The following is a 16,805-nucleotide window of genomic DNA, read 5'->3' on the forward strand; positions in this document are numbered from 1 at the left end:
TGAAGGCCCCCCACAAGGCTAGAAACTGCCCTGTGTATTACTCCACAGCTTCAACTGTTTTAATGCAATTTTTGTATTGTATCGTCTCAAGAAACTAACCAAAATACTACATTCGAGTCTCTGCAAGCCGCAATAATAAGCCAGTGGTAGTAGCCAGTCACCTGCGGTGAGGTTCACGGTTGGTGCGGCACCTTTGGAGTTTTTTACAGGTTAGCTTAGCAATGTTCCCTCTAAGCGCGTATGCTGTCCCGTGTTGTCAGCGCACAGCAAATCCGTTCACCGCACAAAATAAAATCCAACCTAAACTGTAAATGAAATAAACACATTAAAACCAATTTCTTCTGTACCATTTTGCAGTGCAACTCAGTGAGTGACAGGCGACAACAAGCAGTAACAACATAGAGTACAGCACAACGACAAACACTGTCCAGCCAATGATAAGATCCTTTTTGCACGTATTTACTTATGCAGCCAATCAATTCATGAACATACTGTATATAGCTAACACGGCAGTGGAGTTAAAAGAGCTAAATGTTGCCTGCTAACACCGTATTATAGCGAAATGAACAGGCAGTGCCACGTCTACTGATGTGCGGATCGATACTGAAATATCAATACTTCTGATACCACCTCTTCATGCTGTAAAATCAATTCTCAAAAGAAAATATCGATACTTTAGTCGTCTGAGGTTTATGTTTGTCTGAAACGTTTGTCTGTTCAAAGGATGACCGATCGTAAACGCAGCCCTGTGTGAGTCGTGAATAAAGGTTTCATTCTTATCACTTATTTCAATTGTTTTATTATTTGACATAATTTCTTCTTTTTTATTGTTTAAAATATATGAAATATTTTAAACATTTTTATATCTTTTTTTATTTAATATTTTCATATATTTTATATGATTCTGTTGTTTGTTTTTTCTGTTGTTGTATATTAGCTAGGCTACATTGTAAATCGCTCCGCTCCCTTAATATACTTCAGGGTGAAAACAAACAAACAATAAATCACTTGAATTAGGTATTCAATTATTAATTTATTTAAATGAATAATTTGTTGAAATGAACAATTCACTTCATTAATAAATTAATTGAATGTATTGTATTCCTTATGCTATGATATGAAATACACTACTTTTCAAAATTTACCAGACACATTCGGTGAATTTGCACAAAGTATGGAATTGCGGCGGCATCACCACTACAAGTTAAAAAAAAAGTGGTTCTTCTAGGGTGGACTGGCTGTCGGAGTACGTGCGAACACAACAAAAGAGCAAGAAGTGAAACCGGGTGAGACTGCTTTCTTTTTCCACTGACAAAGTGCTGCTGCAAAAAAAAACATGCTGCAAAGCCAAAGCAGCAAGCGAGTTTTCGGAGTGAAAAGTGTGGATTGCTTGGGTCCCTGATACACCTTTTCAATTCCCCCCACCCACAATTCGTCGTCGCGGCCACTGAGTGTGATGCTGTGGTCTCAAAATGCGTGAAGAGAAAAAACAAGAGAGTTTTCTGTGAGTGTCTACACCTTTATTGCTATAGTTTTGTTATAGCATTGAGCACACCTTTGGTGATTTAGTGTGTTAGAAGTGAAAAATAATAGCACAGAATCAAGTAAGATGAATAAAAGCACAAAAAACTGTTTAAAAAAAAAGACAATGCATGGCATGTGTGTCAAATATTGACAATTCTGCAAAAAAGTAATCAATTCATAAAACACTAATCCCATATACTGTATTTAATCTTATTACTACAGTAGTATAAGGATATGAAAGTAACGTTTAAAGGCATTTTTAAACACCGTATGATTATTTAACTCAAATGTAGCCTTTTTATGTGCAAAACACGATTCCGCCCCGTAGCCTTCCTGTCGTGTTTGGGTCAAATCTGACCAATTTACACCTTAAAAGGGATAGTTCGGATTTTTTTGACATGAAGTTGTGTGACATCCTCATCAGCAATGTAGTCTATTAACAGTGACTTCACTTCGCTTCGCTGCTGGGGACAATTAAGTAAAGAGTTTGGCTTCTCAAAGCAATATGCGTTCAAAAGGTTAATACATTTGCATCACAAAAATGCCTTCTCAAAAAAATCTGACCTCACAAAATGCTCGGTGTTGCATTTGTCTCCTGCGCACCGCCGCCCGTGTATTCTTGTGTATGTGCCGCGGCCATCTTGTTTATGTATGCCGAGCGTTTTGTGAGGTTTGATTTTTTTGAGAACATTATATTTTATACATACATTACATGTTCATTTTGGAATATACAGTATTTTCGGTGCCTACATGTATTTTCCCTACTGTTATTCATGTCGCCCTCTACTCTGAGAGGAGGGTGTTCACAGCTAAAAGGAGCGGTAAATAAAAACTTGGTCGTGATGAATGGTTTTTGTGTGAATTTAAGAGCAGTTAATGTGATTGATTGGGGACACTAACGTAAGGGTAGGGAGATGAACACGACAGGAGGGGTCGGAGATATTGGCAATACGGTGAACTATAACGAGTTAACACTGGCATCTTGTCTTCATGTGACAAAGGTCATGACTGGGGCTGATATAAATGAGATATCGGATCATACCTGTATCATTTTTGTAATTATATGTTATATTCTACATTGATATTGACCTCATCAAACTCCAGCGCGCTCCACAGAGCGACAAAGCTTGCTAGCTCAGTATGTCTGTGGTCTGGAATGATTTCCAAGTTTGGTTTTCAGATTGTAAATATGCAATTTACAATGACTGTAAAGCGCTGGTTATGTGATGGGGGGAGATGCTTCTACTCTAATATCACATCTCAGGAAGACTCACTAGGAGGAGATCCCCACTTTATAATCTCACTGAATTGTAATGTATTATGTAGTAATTTCATACTTTGCACTTTACTTATACTCATACACGGATGTTGATAGTGTTGTTTCAGTTGACTATTATCATGATTTCTTTGAATGACTATTTGGTTGAGGCAAAATGTTTACATAAATATGGCTATTTCTTAAAACTCGTCTTGCATATTCTTTTATTTTGCACAAACAGTGTTTATTAGTGAAACGCATCCGGCGCCATTACAGTAAAAGAGGCATAATGTGTTCATTCACGACACGACATTAGCTCGAAGGAAGAGCTGCTGTCAATATGGGTATCGTTTGATATTGGTATCGGTAAAGAAGTGCTTGCCAATATCGGTATATTGGATATCGGTAAGAAAGCCAGTATTGAGCATGTCTATTTGGGACTGATTGCAGTTCACGTGCTACTTGTTGATACACAGTCGTGGCACAGCATGACTACTATGAACAAGCCTCAACATTCAGTATACATTTTACGAGATGGGACGGTATCAGTCCACATTCAACAGTAACAGAAAGCTACTAAAGCAAGTGATGCCGAGACACTTCATTAGGTACACTCACACAATCTATTGCAAGAAGTTCATCACACTGAGAGAGCTTTTCCTAACATTTTGATCCCCTGTAACATGAATTTGTGCTTGATAGCACTGAATTTTGTAATATTTTGATCACCTGTACCATTCATTTGTGTTGGTAGCATGAATGGTGCAGGTGTTCCGACTACTGTGTCCAGAAAACGAGGAAAGCTAATTCATTAGCAACAAAGGGGGACACACTGAGATTGCTATCTTTCCAAACGCGTACAGACGGGTGAATCGGCCACATTCATAAGCAAAACAAAAATGATCTAGCCTTTTAAAATAGCATTTCAAAATAATAGTCATTATTTTCCCACATGAGCTGTGATGTTTCTAAGCTGTTTTCCGATGAGCGTGAACTGAAAAAGGTGCTTACAGAAGGCCCCTGTGACGTGTTTTCAAATATTCTACATCGCCATCATCTCAACTGAGCTAACCACCAACGCGAAAGTCGCAAACCACATTTCAAAAGGTCCACCGTGTCACGATGAGGCGCTCACGGACTCAGGAGACCCACTGCCACAGGTAGTGACATCACCAGTGACAAAAGCAACAGAGCTGACTGAAACGTCACGCTGAGTGCACAGCAGACTGGAAGAATCCCTGCAAAGAAAGCACAAGGTGACGAACATGTATCGGCTGTGTTGCAAGTCTTCCACACTTCCACCAAGTCACCTAAGTGCGTTCATGCTGGTCCCTGGTTGTGTGACGGCACATGCTTCTGCTTTTCACGGTTGAGGGCGTGTGTTTGACTCCCGGCCAGGGTTGCGTCAGGAAGGGCATCCGGTGTAAAAACTAAACCAAAACCTATCATGTGATTGACTCTGTGGTGACCCCAGACAGGAAAAAGCAGAGAAGTAAAAGAAGTAAAAAAAAAAAAAAGTGTTCTCACTCGGGCTTTCTTCGACTAAGGATTTTTATAGTCGAATCTGATTGATCAGATTTTGTCCACAGTCAACTAATCCTCGAATGTGTGCGTGTTTTTTTTTTAAAGAGCAGAGCTAACGACACAAAAAGCAAAACAAACAAACCCCCTTTAGCACGATCGCTGTCGGCACACGTCAGAAAAGTGCACATAGAATAGGAACAGCATGGCTTGAAAAACAACAACTTGCCAAACTCCTCAGTTAGCAACCTAATTTACTGCCTTAAAACGTACTGTCGGGGATATAAAATGAAGTTGGCCTAACAGCCTTACCAGTTTTAAATGACACGCCATGTTGGTTTTGGTCGCGTGATACGTATGTAAGAAGCTGTTGACATAAGTTGCACTTCAATTCTGGAGTCTTCTGTAAGCTTTGGAAAATAGTACATCCACACTTTGGAAAATGTTTTAGTAGTCCGTCGATGTTGACGGCCTTCCAAGAGTTTAGCGTTCAAAGCTAGCGCTCGCCTCAGCTCCCTGGGATGGTGCCACGGAAGCGCGTGGTTTTATTTACGCATTTTTATATGATGATATTCAAATCAGACTCCTCAAATGAAATTGTCAAATAGTCGATTATTCCAAGACATCCCTGGTTCACACCGAGAACTTTGGTAAAATGCGGTGCGCCGTCAGTACCCAGATGTTGCACTCAACACGTCCCAAATGGTGAGTGACCACCCTCAAATGTTGCCATCTTGGCTACGTAGTGGAAGAACTAACGTGAGTGGTTGCAATTCACAATTAAAAAGGAGAAAAGAAGAAGAGGAAGCGGATGAATATTGCAATCGTCCTGTGGGGTAAGCGTACCCGTTTGGGGCAGCACTACACTGTCAAAATCTGTGCCCTTAGGAGCTAAGTATGCGGTGTACGTAGCATGCAGGTGGTCCTTGGTTTACAGCATTCGGAGTTTCGCCATTTCGTGGTTACGTATTGCAATTCATTGTTAATACTGTCCAAAAAGAAACAGAGCGCACAGAGGAGTAATACGGAGACGGATGAATACATTTTCGGACTGATGGAGTAGCACGAAGTTGAGAGAAAATGTCACTTTTGATCTTTTTAGTTCATTATTTAAGTTTGTTCTCCATTATGACTCCGAAAAGCTGTGACGCGGACTTGTGTGGTAAAAGTGAAAGTCAAATTAGACATCATGATGCCCAGTGGAGAAACCAACGCTGGCTGCAGGCCCAAGCTGCTGAAACGCAGCGACCATCATGAATGGTAATCGTTTCATGTATCACGGACATGCATGAGGGATAAATATGACATCTATGAGCCTGTGAAATGTTCTGATCCTATGAAATGGACAGTGATAACAGCATAAGCAGTGCGGTGGTCTCATTATTGAGACTTCCTCCACCCAATGAGCCCGTCTCTCAGTCCTTGCAACGCCCCCAAGTGTGCAAGGCAACAACAGGCATAAAAGTAAGGAGTCTCTTTTTTTACTCCGGTTTCATTTCGTTCTTGTATTCAGTGTTGTATTACTGTATATGTATTTCATGTATTCTGTGTACAGTGTGAGTGACTTTGTGAGTTCATTTCGGTATAAGAGTGGACCAAAACTCGACTTACATCACAGTCTAGGAACGTAATTCGTACGTAACCCGAGGACCACCTGTACGCAATGTATTGAAGTGCACGAGTTGGATCGTAGCCAAGAAGCTGACTCACGGTGATGCACGGCCATGCTGTTCTCTTTCCAGCTGGTGCCTTGGTAAACTCTGCACGTGTACGTGTAAGGTTTCTCATCCGCCAACGGAGCCCAGGTGAGGCGGCAAAGATTGGGGGCGACCAGGCTTACGTTGCTCCTCCTGCGGTCCTCGATGGACACATAGATGACGGCGTTGGGGTAGGTGCTGCCCACCAGCCTGCTGTCCTGCCGATACTCACAGTAGGGGCCCGGGATCTCGTTGGTCGCGGGGAACTCACAGTCCACCCTGACGTTCCTCTCCAGGTACGTCAGACATGGAAACATCTGAGGCCCACGTGGAGTGAACAGGAATGTGTACAATGAGCTCACTAGGAGAGATTGAGACAGAAAGAGAATCACATTCATTTTGCATCTTTGTTCTTTTCAAATGCAACAAAGTAAAATGGCACAGCAGTCTGGAGGAATGTAGTAATTTTCCAACAGGACAAAGATCACAAACAGTCTTTTGCGGAAGAACATTGCAGCAATTGAAGGGCTGAATCTCGTTTTTTCGATGTGGCACAGCAGCGCCTTTGTGACATGTCGCAAACAGCCACACACTGTACGAGTCACGACCTGTGGCTACTGCGGGTTGGAAGGGAGTACGGCTTTGGAAGACATATTAGCATACATGTAATCGGAAAAATCCTTGTAGTGTAATCATTAGACAGGTGCTCGATACCTTATGGCCAATCAGTTGCTAAGCCACGCCCTGTGCCATGCAAAGAAGTTTTGCTTGATGGCGGCCATGTTTTTCCAATCAATCTTGCGCTTGTCAGTCCCCTAAAGCCGTGTAGCAAATGTCATAGTGATCCAGCTAAACACGCCGTGGGTGTTTTCTGGAGCGCATTGAGCTGTGTGAGAAATTTCAAGTCGATCTGACTTATGGGGTTAAACTTTGGGGCCTCCATGTGGTGTATTTGTCAGAACAATACCGGCACAGGCAACACAGTAGGGTGGTAATGTACAGGTAGGTGTGGAATTAATGCGCATGAACAGACTTGCACCATAATCCTTCATAAAAGTATGTCTCTCGGCCAACTCTCTCTCCTCTCTCTGCTATGTAGTGCAACATTTTTAAAAAAATAGTTTCCCACAAATTCTGCTGGGAACAAGTAGCCGCATAAACATGTCACATGACCAGGGAAATGAATCAGCGCCATTGTGTTTATTTAAACTACTAAAAAGGAGCATGAGGGGCCACACTGAACAGGGGAATGAAGCACACCATGCAAACGTACTAGAAGATAAAGTACAAGAGGGACAACAAAGTATAAAGTCTTCAAAAGTAGCTGAACCATTAAAAGCTATTTTTATACGATGTGACTTGAATCTAAATTTGTTTTGGAGCAATATGAATACATGGGAAACAAGTTGTTCGATAAATCATTTTTAGGGCAAAATACCAAATGAACAGAATAAAAAAGTGTCCGCGGCTGGGAGGAAACCCTCACGCTGCACCATGACAGGTCAGCGGCTGACTTTTGCTATTTTATTCTCTTTTTCTGCTGCATGTCAGATTACTCATCTCTTTTCTCTCTCTTGCACGTGTGTAGTCTTTGCGTCTGATTACAATGCCGCTGGAAGAGAAATGTCATGCTCCACAGGACAGGAAGGGTGACTTCCCGTCTTGTGCTTTTATTTTGGATGGTGTGCTTCCTGCTGGGTGTGGTGTGCAGCCACTACACCCTAGTGGAACTCTGTGCAGCTGTTTGCAATCTCAATCAGTTGGGTTCATAAGCCCAGCGTCGTGGCTTCGTCATTGTTGCGGATGTCGTTGTTTTGCTCACGCGTGCAGTCAGCCGTGACGTTTTGTATTTGTGTTTTTCGCAGAGCCTTTTTCTGGGTTGCTTTTTGTTACCTGTTTCCTGCACAACTGTGAGAACCTGCACCTGCTCATGCTTATTGAAAGACTCTTCACTCTTCCCCTACACCTTGCGCCCGTTTCTGCATACCGGCGGTCCAGCATTCGACCGCTCCACTGTATTGTAGCAAGAAATTTTAATAATATTGTCGGAAAGAGAGAATATTATGTCTTGCTTCCGCAGCATTTTCCAATGTTTTGCCACACATGCTCCCCATCAGTTCACATGCTTTATATATAATTAAAACAGATATTTTGATAAATTTGGAGTGTTTGATAGCGCATCCAGCCTCGAGCAGCTGCAATGTTCATAGACTCTTAGAATTTTAAAAAACAAAAAGAAGTCTTCATTTTTAAACAAGCCATTGGAGGTGATGTAATCTGCTTTGGCTATTCATTTCCTCCTTTGCAAACACCCAGTCTATTCAGAATAAATCATATCTTGGTTGATATATAACCTCAGAATTTGGGAATTGAGAATTTAAATTGTAAAATGTCTGCATTGGGATCATGTAATGTGAATACAGACATCATTGTCTTTCTAATGACATTTGACATTTGCCCCGTGATCTATGGGGCGGCCCCATATTGCGCAAGGGGGCGCAATCAGCAACAACCAGCAAAGGACAGCAGTACAGGAGGTATTACTATCTACTGTTCAGAAATGAGCCTAATCTACTATACAGAAAGGAGCCATCTTCTGGCGCAGCCATTGTACTTTTGTCTATGGCGTCTTCTGTGAACAGTCGATAGTGATACCTTCACTCCTGCCCTCTGCTGGTTGTTGCTGATGTCATTAATAGTTGTTTTAGGGTATTTCTTTGCAGCTCTCACAAGTTTTTCTTGGTCTACCCGTTTGACGTCGACACAAGTGTTTTGTTTTTTTTTCTTTCGGACATTCCAAATGGTTGCACTGGCTATGACCATTGTTTGTGCAGTGGTTCTGATGAATTTTCAACCTTCTCTGAGATTCACAATTGCTTTTTTTTCACTCATAGACAGCTCTCCGGTTTTCATGTTGTTTTCACCTCTAAATGCAGTCTACACAGGCAAAACATATACCCGATCTAAATCAGAGCATCGACATTCGGTGCTATTTATTGACTGAATAAGCAATGCGACACACTTTGGTAACAAAACACACATGTTCCAATACTTTGGCTCACATGAAAAAAAAGGTGGGTTCAAACAAAAGGTGCTATTTGCTAAGTTGTGCATCCGATCCAGATGAAATTACCTGGAAATAAAAGCTGACATGTTGTTCTCTGGTCTCATATTCACCTTTTGATCACTGGCTTCACTGTTCCACTACTTCTAGAGGACACTGTATGTTATAGAGTACCTGGATTGCAGCATTTTATGATGATAATAGCCACTTACTATGAGTACTTTGGTGTGTTATTGTGATCCTTGCAAAGAGAAGGCAGGCAGCGCTGAGCAGGTGAGGCGCCATTTGTGTGTGTTCTCCAGATGAAGGTCAATAACATTTACGGCACGTTTTCACCTGGCAAAGAGTACAACACGGGACCTCATGAGAAAGTTACGTATGCATGCGTCAATACTAGACAACACAACATAATAAGCAACATGATGAGTACATGCCATTGCATTTGCATACTGTATCGACGACTAGCACCAAAATACTGTAGCCGGACATTGCAGGCTGCAGATGTGACGACGCCCAATGCAGTGACTTTGCACTGCAGCAAACTGCCATCTCAATTCACACATCTCACCCTCACTGCAGTCTGCTAGCATTGCACACTCATACACCTTGCAGCCCAATAAGATCACATTATTTGTCATATTTTCATCATATCCGATTGCACAGCGGAAGAGTCCTACCTGCTTGTCAAACGCTGCTTCCGAGCTGGATGCCTGCACTCAAACACACACGCACACACGCACACGCTCAGCACGCACATTTGTTATTTATGTCTCTTAAAAACACTGATAACAAATGACGATAGGCATTACATCATGTTTGTGTCGCTTGTGCATATTGCCTTTTTTTTCTTCTGCAATACAGAAATGCATTGTAATGTAATGTATGTACTGTATCTTTGGCGGAGCATGCCGCAGTTCTACATGAGCGCCATCTGCTGGACAAAAGGAGGCGGCACAGTGTCTGGGGAAAAAAAGTACTGTACTGTAAAAGGTATACTGTACTGACATCTGGTGTAGCTAGTAAGAATATACAGTATTGGGGAATATTACGTCATCCAAGTCTTCTATTGCAATTTTTCTCATATGGACAAAGTATTGGTACACCTGGCCATTCCACTTGCAACCTGATCTAATCTACCAGATTTTGCAGTGTTTCAGGGTGTCCAGTGGCACAAACGTGTACAAAATAATAAAGAACTAAAGTAAAAATAAGCAGCAGCACAGCAGTATTTCAAGTAAATTAAAGTGCAATAAAAAAAAGTTGCATCACAGAGCAAGACCGAGAGAAAATGATCTGTCTTTGCTCATAGTCGTCTTTCAAAGTTTTCAATTCCTGTGTACGCGTATCCAACCCGAGCGGATGCATGGACTGTGTCAAAGTTGTGCAGGCCTATATTCCTCGGAAACAACATTTACTTTGTTACAAAGTAAACACATTGGCTTCCTCACTGCATTGTCGGTAAATGTGTATTTTGTAGTCCGGTTGCTGTTAAAAGTAAAATTTCCAGTGTGTACTTTTCTTTTTTTTTTAGATTTGATATCACTACACAGTAAAACCTCAGTTTTTGTACGCGCCAGTTTCCTTATGCTTCGGTTTTCATAATTTTTTATTTTACTGAAATGTTGTTTTCGTACACTGTCATCGTTTTCATACAATATTGCACTGAACAAACTAGTGTGTTTCCATTACTGTACTGTTCCCTGAAATCGGCCAAAACAAAGCACTCACTGTTTTATTGAGTGTAGCTGTTAAACAACTCGCCATGGAGCCAAAGAAAGATGCGAGCGCCAGCAATTTGATAAACTTGATGTTGCCAGGATGTACAGGAGGTTCGCATCAACAATATTATGTTATTGTTGTTTGTTTTCTGCATGTAAAACTACAATTATCTCTATAAATGTATTTCTTGTTAATATTTTTGGGTGTCTGGAACGGATTAATTGGATTTACATGATTTTCTATGGGAAAAATCGGTTTGGATCTTGTACGTTTTGGTTGTCATTCAGCCCTTTTGGAAGGAATTAATTACGAAAACGGAGGTTCCACTGTTTGGTTAACAGTCTTCTTCTACTGCTTCTTCATTGTGACAAGTACACCTTGCTGTTGCCCCCTGCCGAATGGAGGAAGTACTGCATGAACGAGCACATCTTGTGTTGGACTGAATGGTTTACATTATTTGGATTATGTTTGGATGGGGTTTGTGGGCTGCCTATTGAGGGTTTCGGGCATCCAGTGTACTCTGAATGAGGAACTGTCCTGAGCCATGCATGATGACGAGCGGTATTGCCATTTTTAACAACACTGATAGTTTCCCATCGATGCACATAGCTATGGAGGTACAGTACAGTATATTGGTTGAGCCAAACTAAAATGCCCCTGAGGTTAGTTTTGCATTAAAGTGCTTAGAGGGACAAAATGACAAAGCTACAGGACTTCCAATTATTAACTATATCAAAAAAATCATTTTGGTGAGGATTACCAGACCGTCCTCTGCTTCTGATGGGCGTGACAGCAATATGCGAAAACCACATTACAGTACAGAGCTGCTTTAATTAGCTGCGAGGAGTTTGTGTCTTTGAGAGGCTGCAACGCTGCTGCCAGTGTCCTCTGAGACTACTTTGGCAAGGGAGGTGTTCAGGATACGTCCTTGGAAAGATGGATGAGCAGTGTGCACAGGATGTTCTACATGAGGATACAGTGAGCTTATCATTAAGGCTATCTGTCCGTAGTGTTTTATCTCAACAGTACGTACAAATAATGCAAAAATATATAGTTAAATATGCATAAATAAATACAAACTGTGGTTGGCCATACCAATGTTAATTTCTCACTTGTTAAGGTCATGAGAACATTCATGAGATCATTTTATTGAGTGGCGCAATGAATTGCTGAGTCAAGCTTACACAATAATGTTATTCTGCACCAAAAAAAAAAAAAAATGCTGAACAGTGTTAAATGCATGACAGCATTACTATTTCTCAATTCAAAATAAGTGAAGTGTCTTTTTTGAGAAGGATACTTTTTTCATGGACTATGTGCTATGATATGTTGTCATCTATTCTCAATTCATTTTCATTTTTTTTTTCTTTTTTTTTTACATTTTGGCTCAAATACAGAATTTATCAGAATTTACAGCATGTAATGTAATAATGAGGCTTTAAAGTACGCAGCACATCCCATGCTTCTAAAGTTGTAAACCATGTGTAACTGCCCCTTTTGTTACACATTTGCCGTGCAATAACAGCATCACCTTCATGATGCAAGTGACATATAGCAGCACTGACACTATAACATATTGAAAGTTATTCTGCACACTATATTTATGGTCAAATTGTGTTTGTAAAAAAAATAGAGGAAACATCCACACACATGTATTTTTGCTGTGTGATAATCAATCGCTGACATAGCGTGTATGATGCATTGAGAAAAAACGCCATTAAGGACTGACAATATTTGCCAATATTGAATGAGGACATACAGTATAGCCAATGAGGTGCGTGTGCTAATCAAACTGTCCCCTAGTAATATATGGTGTGGAAGAAAAAAAAAATCAATAGAAATGTAATGTTGAAAAATGTCCCCGAACTTGACTGGAGCAGCCTTTTCTCCCCCTCCCTCACTGTCCCCCTCCCTCACTCTCTCCTGTGTTTCTTCTCGTAGCCGACCTCTACTGTAACAACCCCTGGCATCACTGCAGAGCGCTGAGGAGAGCAGTAAAACTGCATCAGACAAGGTGAGGATGATTCATACGGTATTGCATGCAGAATTTTTACGAAGGGTAAATATCGACTTTTATGCTACAAAATGGACACAGAAAACCTGTGCTGTACTTTTTAATGGAAATGATTCATCTGAATGAAATAGTGTATTTTCAATGCTTTCAGGCTTCAAGCAAATATCCTTCTATGTATCTACAAAGCCGGAGACTTGCAAACCAACAGATATATGTAGTGATGAGTTCTGGGCCTATGTGAGGAATTATTAACTGGCAAATAATCAGCATTTGTAGGTGTGGTTATGAAGAGAAATGCATCAATGCTGGCAGCCCTCCAGTGAACTTTCTAGCTCTTCACTGCACAGCATGAAAAGTCAGGCTGTACTGTACTGTACTGTACTGTACTGTATCACGCTGTCTGAATTCTGGCACAGAGTAGCGTTATTCGTGTTATTGAAATCTAACCTCGTGCAGTCTCAGAGCACGGTCAGCATAATTTATGAGGAAACTCAACACTGATTTCATTCTTTTTCCCAGGAAAGTTGGGACAATGTTCCTCCTTGCCACAATTTGTCTTCTTGGTAAGGTCAATCATAGCCACTACACTGACATCTAAGTCTTTTTCAGTGAATTGCTATCAAAACACGCTTTTCTCAATGTGTTATTTAAATGAGGTTGATATCAATATGTTCCTGCATGTAGGTTTTGCATCGGGTCAGAGAGTGATTCAGTTATCCTACTGCTCAATAGATGAGCACCACGTCCGACTAGATTGCAAATATTCTCTTCCCGCTGAGTCACCGGAAGCCTTTTGCAAGTACACACAAGGTGAAAGACTCCTGGACACCACCAACCCTGAGGAGGAGCAGCATGCCCCCTTCAAGAACCGAGCCAAAGCCCGTCTCTTCCCGGGAAACATCTGCCGCCTGCTGTTTAAAAACCTGCCAAATGGCAAGTCCAACTTCACATGCAACATCAAACAGGGTGACTCAGCTGCTGCGGCCAAAACCTCAGTGGTGGAGAAAAGTAAGTTGGCATTCACCTCTGCCGTTCACTTCCTGTTTGAATTCCTTCCGATTGACACCTCCTTTCTCATTTCAGAGCTCCTCCTTCCTTGTTCTGCTTGGAGTGTCCTATTACAAAACTGCAGTGGCCTACTGTTGACCTTGATGACACTTCCCATGCTGCTTGTGCATCACTGGCTGTGAACACGGTCCCCGAGCTGCTGAACCTGATCACCAATCACCTGCCACTGGACTCTCAAAGCTGTGTGCACACACGATATATACACAGTATATCTAGTTAGCAGGCTTACTGTATAATCAGATAAACTCAAGCGCCATTTAAGGAATATCATTATCTGAAATGTGATATATTGTATTCTGCGGTATTAAATTGTAGTGATTATTTTCCACAAAATGAGGGATTCTGAGCTCAGGTTCGTTGATGAAGGAGTGATCAAAACTTCCCCTAAGTGATGCAGGACATCTGCCAAATGATTATATGGTAGATAGAGGTGACCTTCTGCCTGGTGCAACATCGTAACCTACATGCATGACATACACAAGGTATAGTTCAATCAATATATGGTTCTATTTATAAACCTGTATGTTGTCTGTGGATATGTAAAGGATGTTTACATGCTCCTATAGCTGACAGTAGAGCTGGTGTGTCGCCAAAGCACAATGATGCCAAGCATGCAAGCGTTAATGCATGAAACCTGCCATATTTGGACTTCCTGTTGATGAAGGTGATCTCCAGGATTGTCAGCCACCTCACTGGTAAGAAAAAGCAGCTGGGATTAGAGATGAGTTGTCTGTTCTACAATGAGAAGCACAGTTTGTTGTCTTAGCAGTTAATATGGGATGTTGGAAAATGTGAGTATGATGTAAACCCGACTAAAGAAAATCACAATGTGCTTTTGTGTTCATGTGCCCACTGATATGAGATTAAACATTATATTGTAGCGTTTCTTATCCTCAGTCCTCATTAATGTTGCAAAATCATCACGAATATGTTCCATTTTACTGTGAGATCAAATGTTATCGCCATCATGGAGAGATTACAGAAATTACCAGCTAGGAATTCCATTCTCATTGACATTTATAAATAAGTTCTAGTGTTATTTAAATACACAACACATGCGGTATTTCCCATTATGTCAATGCATATTTTACATAAAATCTAAACACTTTTGCTTTCGCTCCCGTTTTTCATGAGCGGAACTCAAAGATGTAAAACTTTTTCTATGTACACAAAAGGCCTATTGTTCTCAAATATTGTTCACAAATCTGTCTGAATCTGAGCAAATTCGTCCACTTCGCAGATGTGGCATATAAAGATGCTGATTACACAGCATGATTATGTCTTAGGTTGGCCGCAATAAAAGGCCACTCCATTAATGTGCAGTTTAAATGTATACGCCAATCCAGAACATCCTAAACAGGCTCAATGGGTGACATGTGAGCATGCTGTTCTGTGTTGTGGATGGAGTGGCCCATGGTGGCTTGGTGGGGTTATGGTACGGACAGGTGTATATCGGCGATGTGTTGGTCGAGAGCAAATTGGCTCTAAGAGCTGGCTCTTTGAAATGAACGACAGGAGCCGGCTCGCGTCGTTGGAAGCCAATTGGGAGCTGATTAGTTTACAACGACAGAGGAGTAAAGCTGGTACTTTTAAAAGGATGAAGTTGTATGACATCCCCATCAGCAGTGTGGTCCACCAATAGTGACTCACCCCCCACTTGGTCTCCTAAGTCCAGTTCTGGTCAGATTTCGGTGACGAAGAACGTAGTTCGTGGTAGTCGCTGGTTTCACAAGTAAGGAGACTGGCTTCTCAAAACTATATGCATTTAAAAGAGTAATACATTTGCGTCACAAAAATGCTTACCTCATCAAATCAGACCTCACAAATCGCTCGGCGTTATATTTGTCTCCTGCCGTATCCCTACGCACCATTCTCACCATATGTGACGAAGATGCATCTAATTCCGCGACGGAGCGCCGCGGCTATCATGTTTACGTGTGCGTTCCACAGCGGAAGAAGATGCGAGCGTCCTCGTCACATGCACAAGAATGGAGAGGCGACAGTGCGCAGGGATATGGCGGCAGACAAATATAACGCAAGGAGATTTGTGAGGCCAGATTTTTTCGAGGAGACATTTTTGCGATGCATTTTTGAACGAATATTATTTTGAAAAGCCAAACTCCTTACTTGTGAAACCCCACCGACTACCTGGAACTATGTTCTTGATCACAAAACTTTGTCACAACTGGACTTAGGAGACCAAGTGGGGGGTGGGTCGCTGTTGATGGACTACACTGCTGATGAGGATGTCATACAACTCCATGTCAAAAAATCCAAACTATCCCTTTAAGATAATAGTTTTCAATGAAGCATCACCAAAAATGTGGAGCAGCTAAGAAATATGATTAATAAAATAGGATGCATGAAATACGGTTAAACTGGAAACATGATTTAAGAACATATACGTTTGGTCCTTGATTTCCCAACATATTTTTTCCAAAAAATGTGTCATTAAAAAAAAGAGTGCCGTCTGTATGTGGGTTTTGTATTCCGGTCAGTATAGTAGTATGCTGTATTTATACTAGTATATTTCACCTGAACTTTGTGAATGAGCAGAGTCGCCCAGACTAGCATAATGGATTCAAATTCTGACTAAAATACTTTATTTCTACTTTACTTAAATCCTCCCACCCCAATAAAAATAACTAACAATTCCTACCAAAATTACTTTTTTGTAAAAAACTTCTGAGTAATAAAAGTCCTGACAGATAAGCAACAGATCTAAGTTATCAGCTAATTTCATTTTCCCTCTCATCTGTGACGTTCGTGAGCATGACGAGCACGAAACCGGAAACAAAAATACATGTCAGAGGAATGAATGTAAAATAAAGCCAAACTTCCCTTTTAATTGGAAAGAAAGTTACTCGTTCCCGCCATGCATTTGTTTCAATACCTTCCTTCGGTGGTGATAGTTGTCAAACCTGTTGCTCGGCTCGGCCC

The 16,805-nt window shown here is 41.2% G+C and overlaps 1 protein-coding gene across 3 annotated transcripts; it reads right to left on the bottom strand.

The window, feature by feature from the left end:
- Positions 1-1,131: 1,131 nt before the first annotated feature.
- si:ch211-215c18.3 (uncharacterized) lies at positions 1,132-14,342 on the bottom strand. 3 transcript variants are annotated; one of them, XM_054754883.1, is made up of 4 exons: positions 13,822-14,342; positions 9,277-9,400; positions 6,014-6,361; positions 1,132-4,020 (listed from the first exon to the last, which is right to left on the bottom strand). In XM_054754883.1, the coding sequence occupies exons 2-4, from the start codon at positions 9,347-9,349 to the stop codon at positions 3,914-3,916; spliced, it is 528 nt and encodes a 175-aa protein (XP_054610858.1). In that variant the 5' UTR covers positions 9,350-9,400; positions 13,822-14,342; the 3' UTR covers positions 1,132-3,913. The 3 variants fall into 3 exon arrangements, with proteins under 3 accessions (XP_054610858.1, XP_054610859.1, XP_054610857.1); XM_054754884.1 differs by lacking the exon at positions 13,822-14,342 and adding an exon at positions 9,499-9,660; XM_054754882.1 differs by lacking the exon at positions 13,822-14,342 and adding an exon at positions 9,742-9,937 and having other exon boundaries at positions 1,133-4,020.
- Between the last annotated feature and the right edge of the window lie 2,463 nt (positions 14,343-16,805).

This window comes from Dunckerocampus dactyliophorus, chromosome 16 (assembly GCF_027744805.1).
Source record: "Dunckerocampus dactyliophorus isolate RoL2022-P2 chromosome 16, RoL_Ddac_1.1, whole genome shotgun sequence".
Classification (NCBI taxonomy): domain Eukaryota; kingdom Metazoa; phylum Chordata; class Actinopteri; order Syngnathiformes; family Syngnathidae; genus Dunckerocampus; species Dunckerocampus dactyliophorus.

Coding starts and splice junctions, on each gene's coding strand:
- si:ch211-215c18.3 (XM_054754883.1), bottom strand. CDS start 9,349: ATGGCGCCTCACCTGCTCAGCGCTGCCTGCCTTCTCTTTGCAAGGATC. Junction 6,362..9,276: donor AACACACCAAAGTACTCATA/GTAAGTGGCTAT, acceptor AATCTCTCCTAG/TGAGCTCATTGTACACATTC. Junction 4,021..6,013: donor CAGCATGGCCGTGCATCACC/GTGAGTCAGCTT, acceptor CTTTCTTTGCAG/GGATTCTTCCAGTCTGCTGT.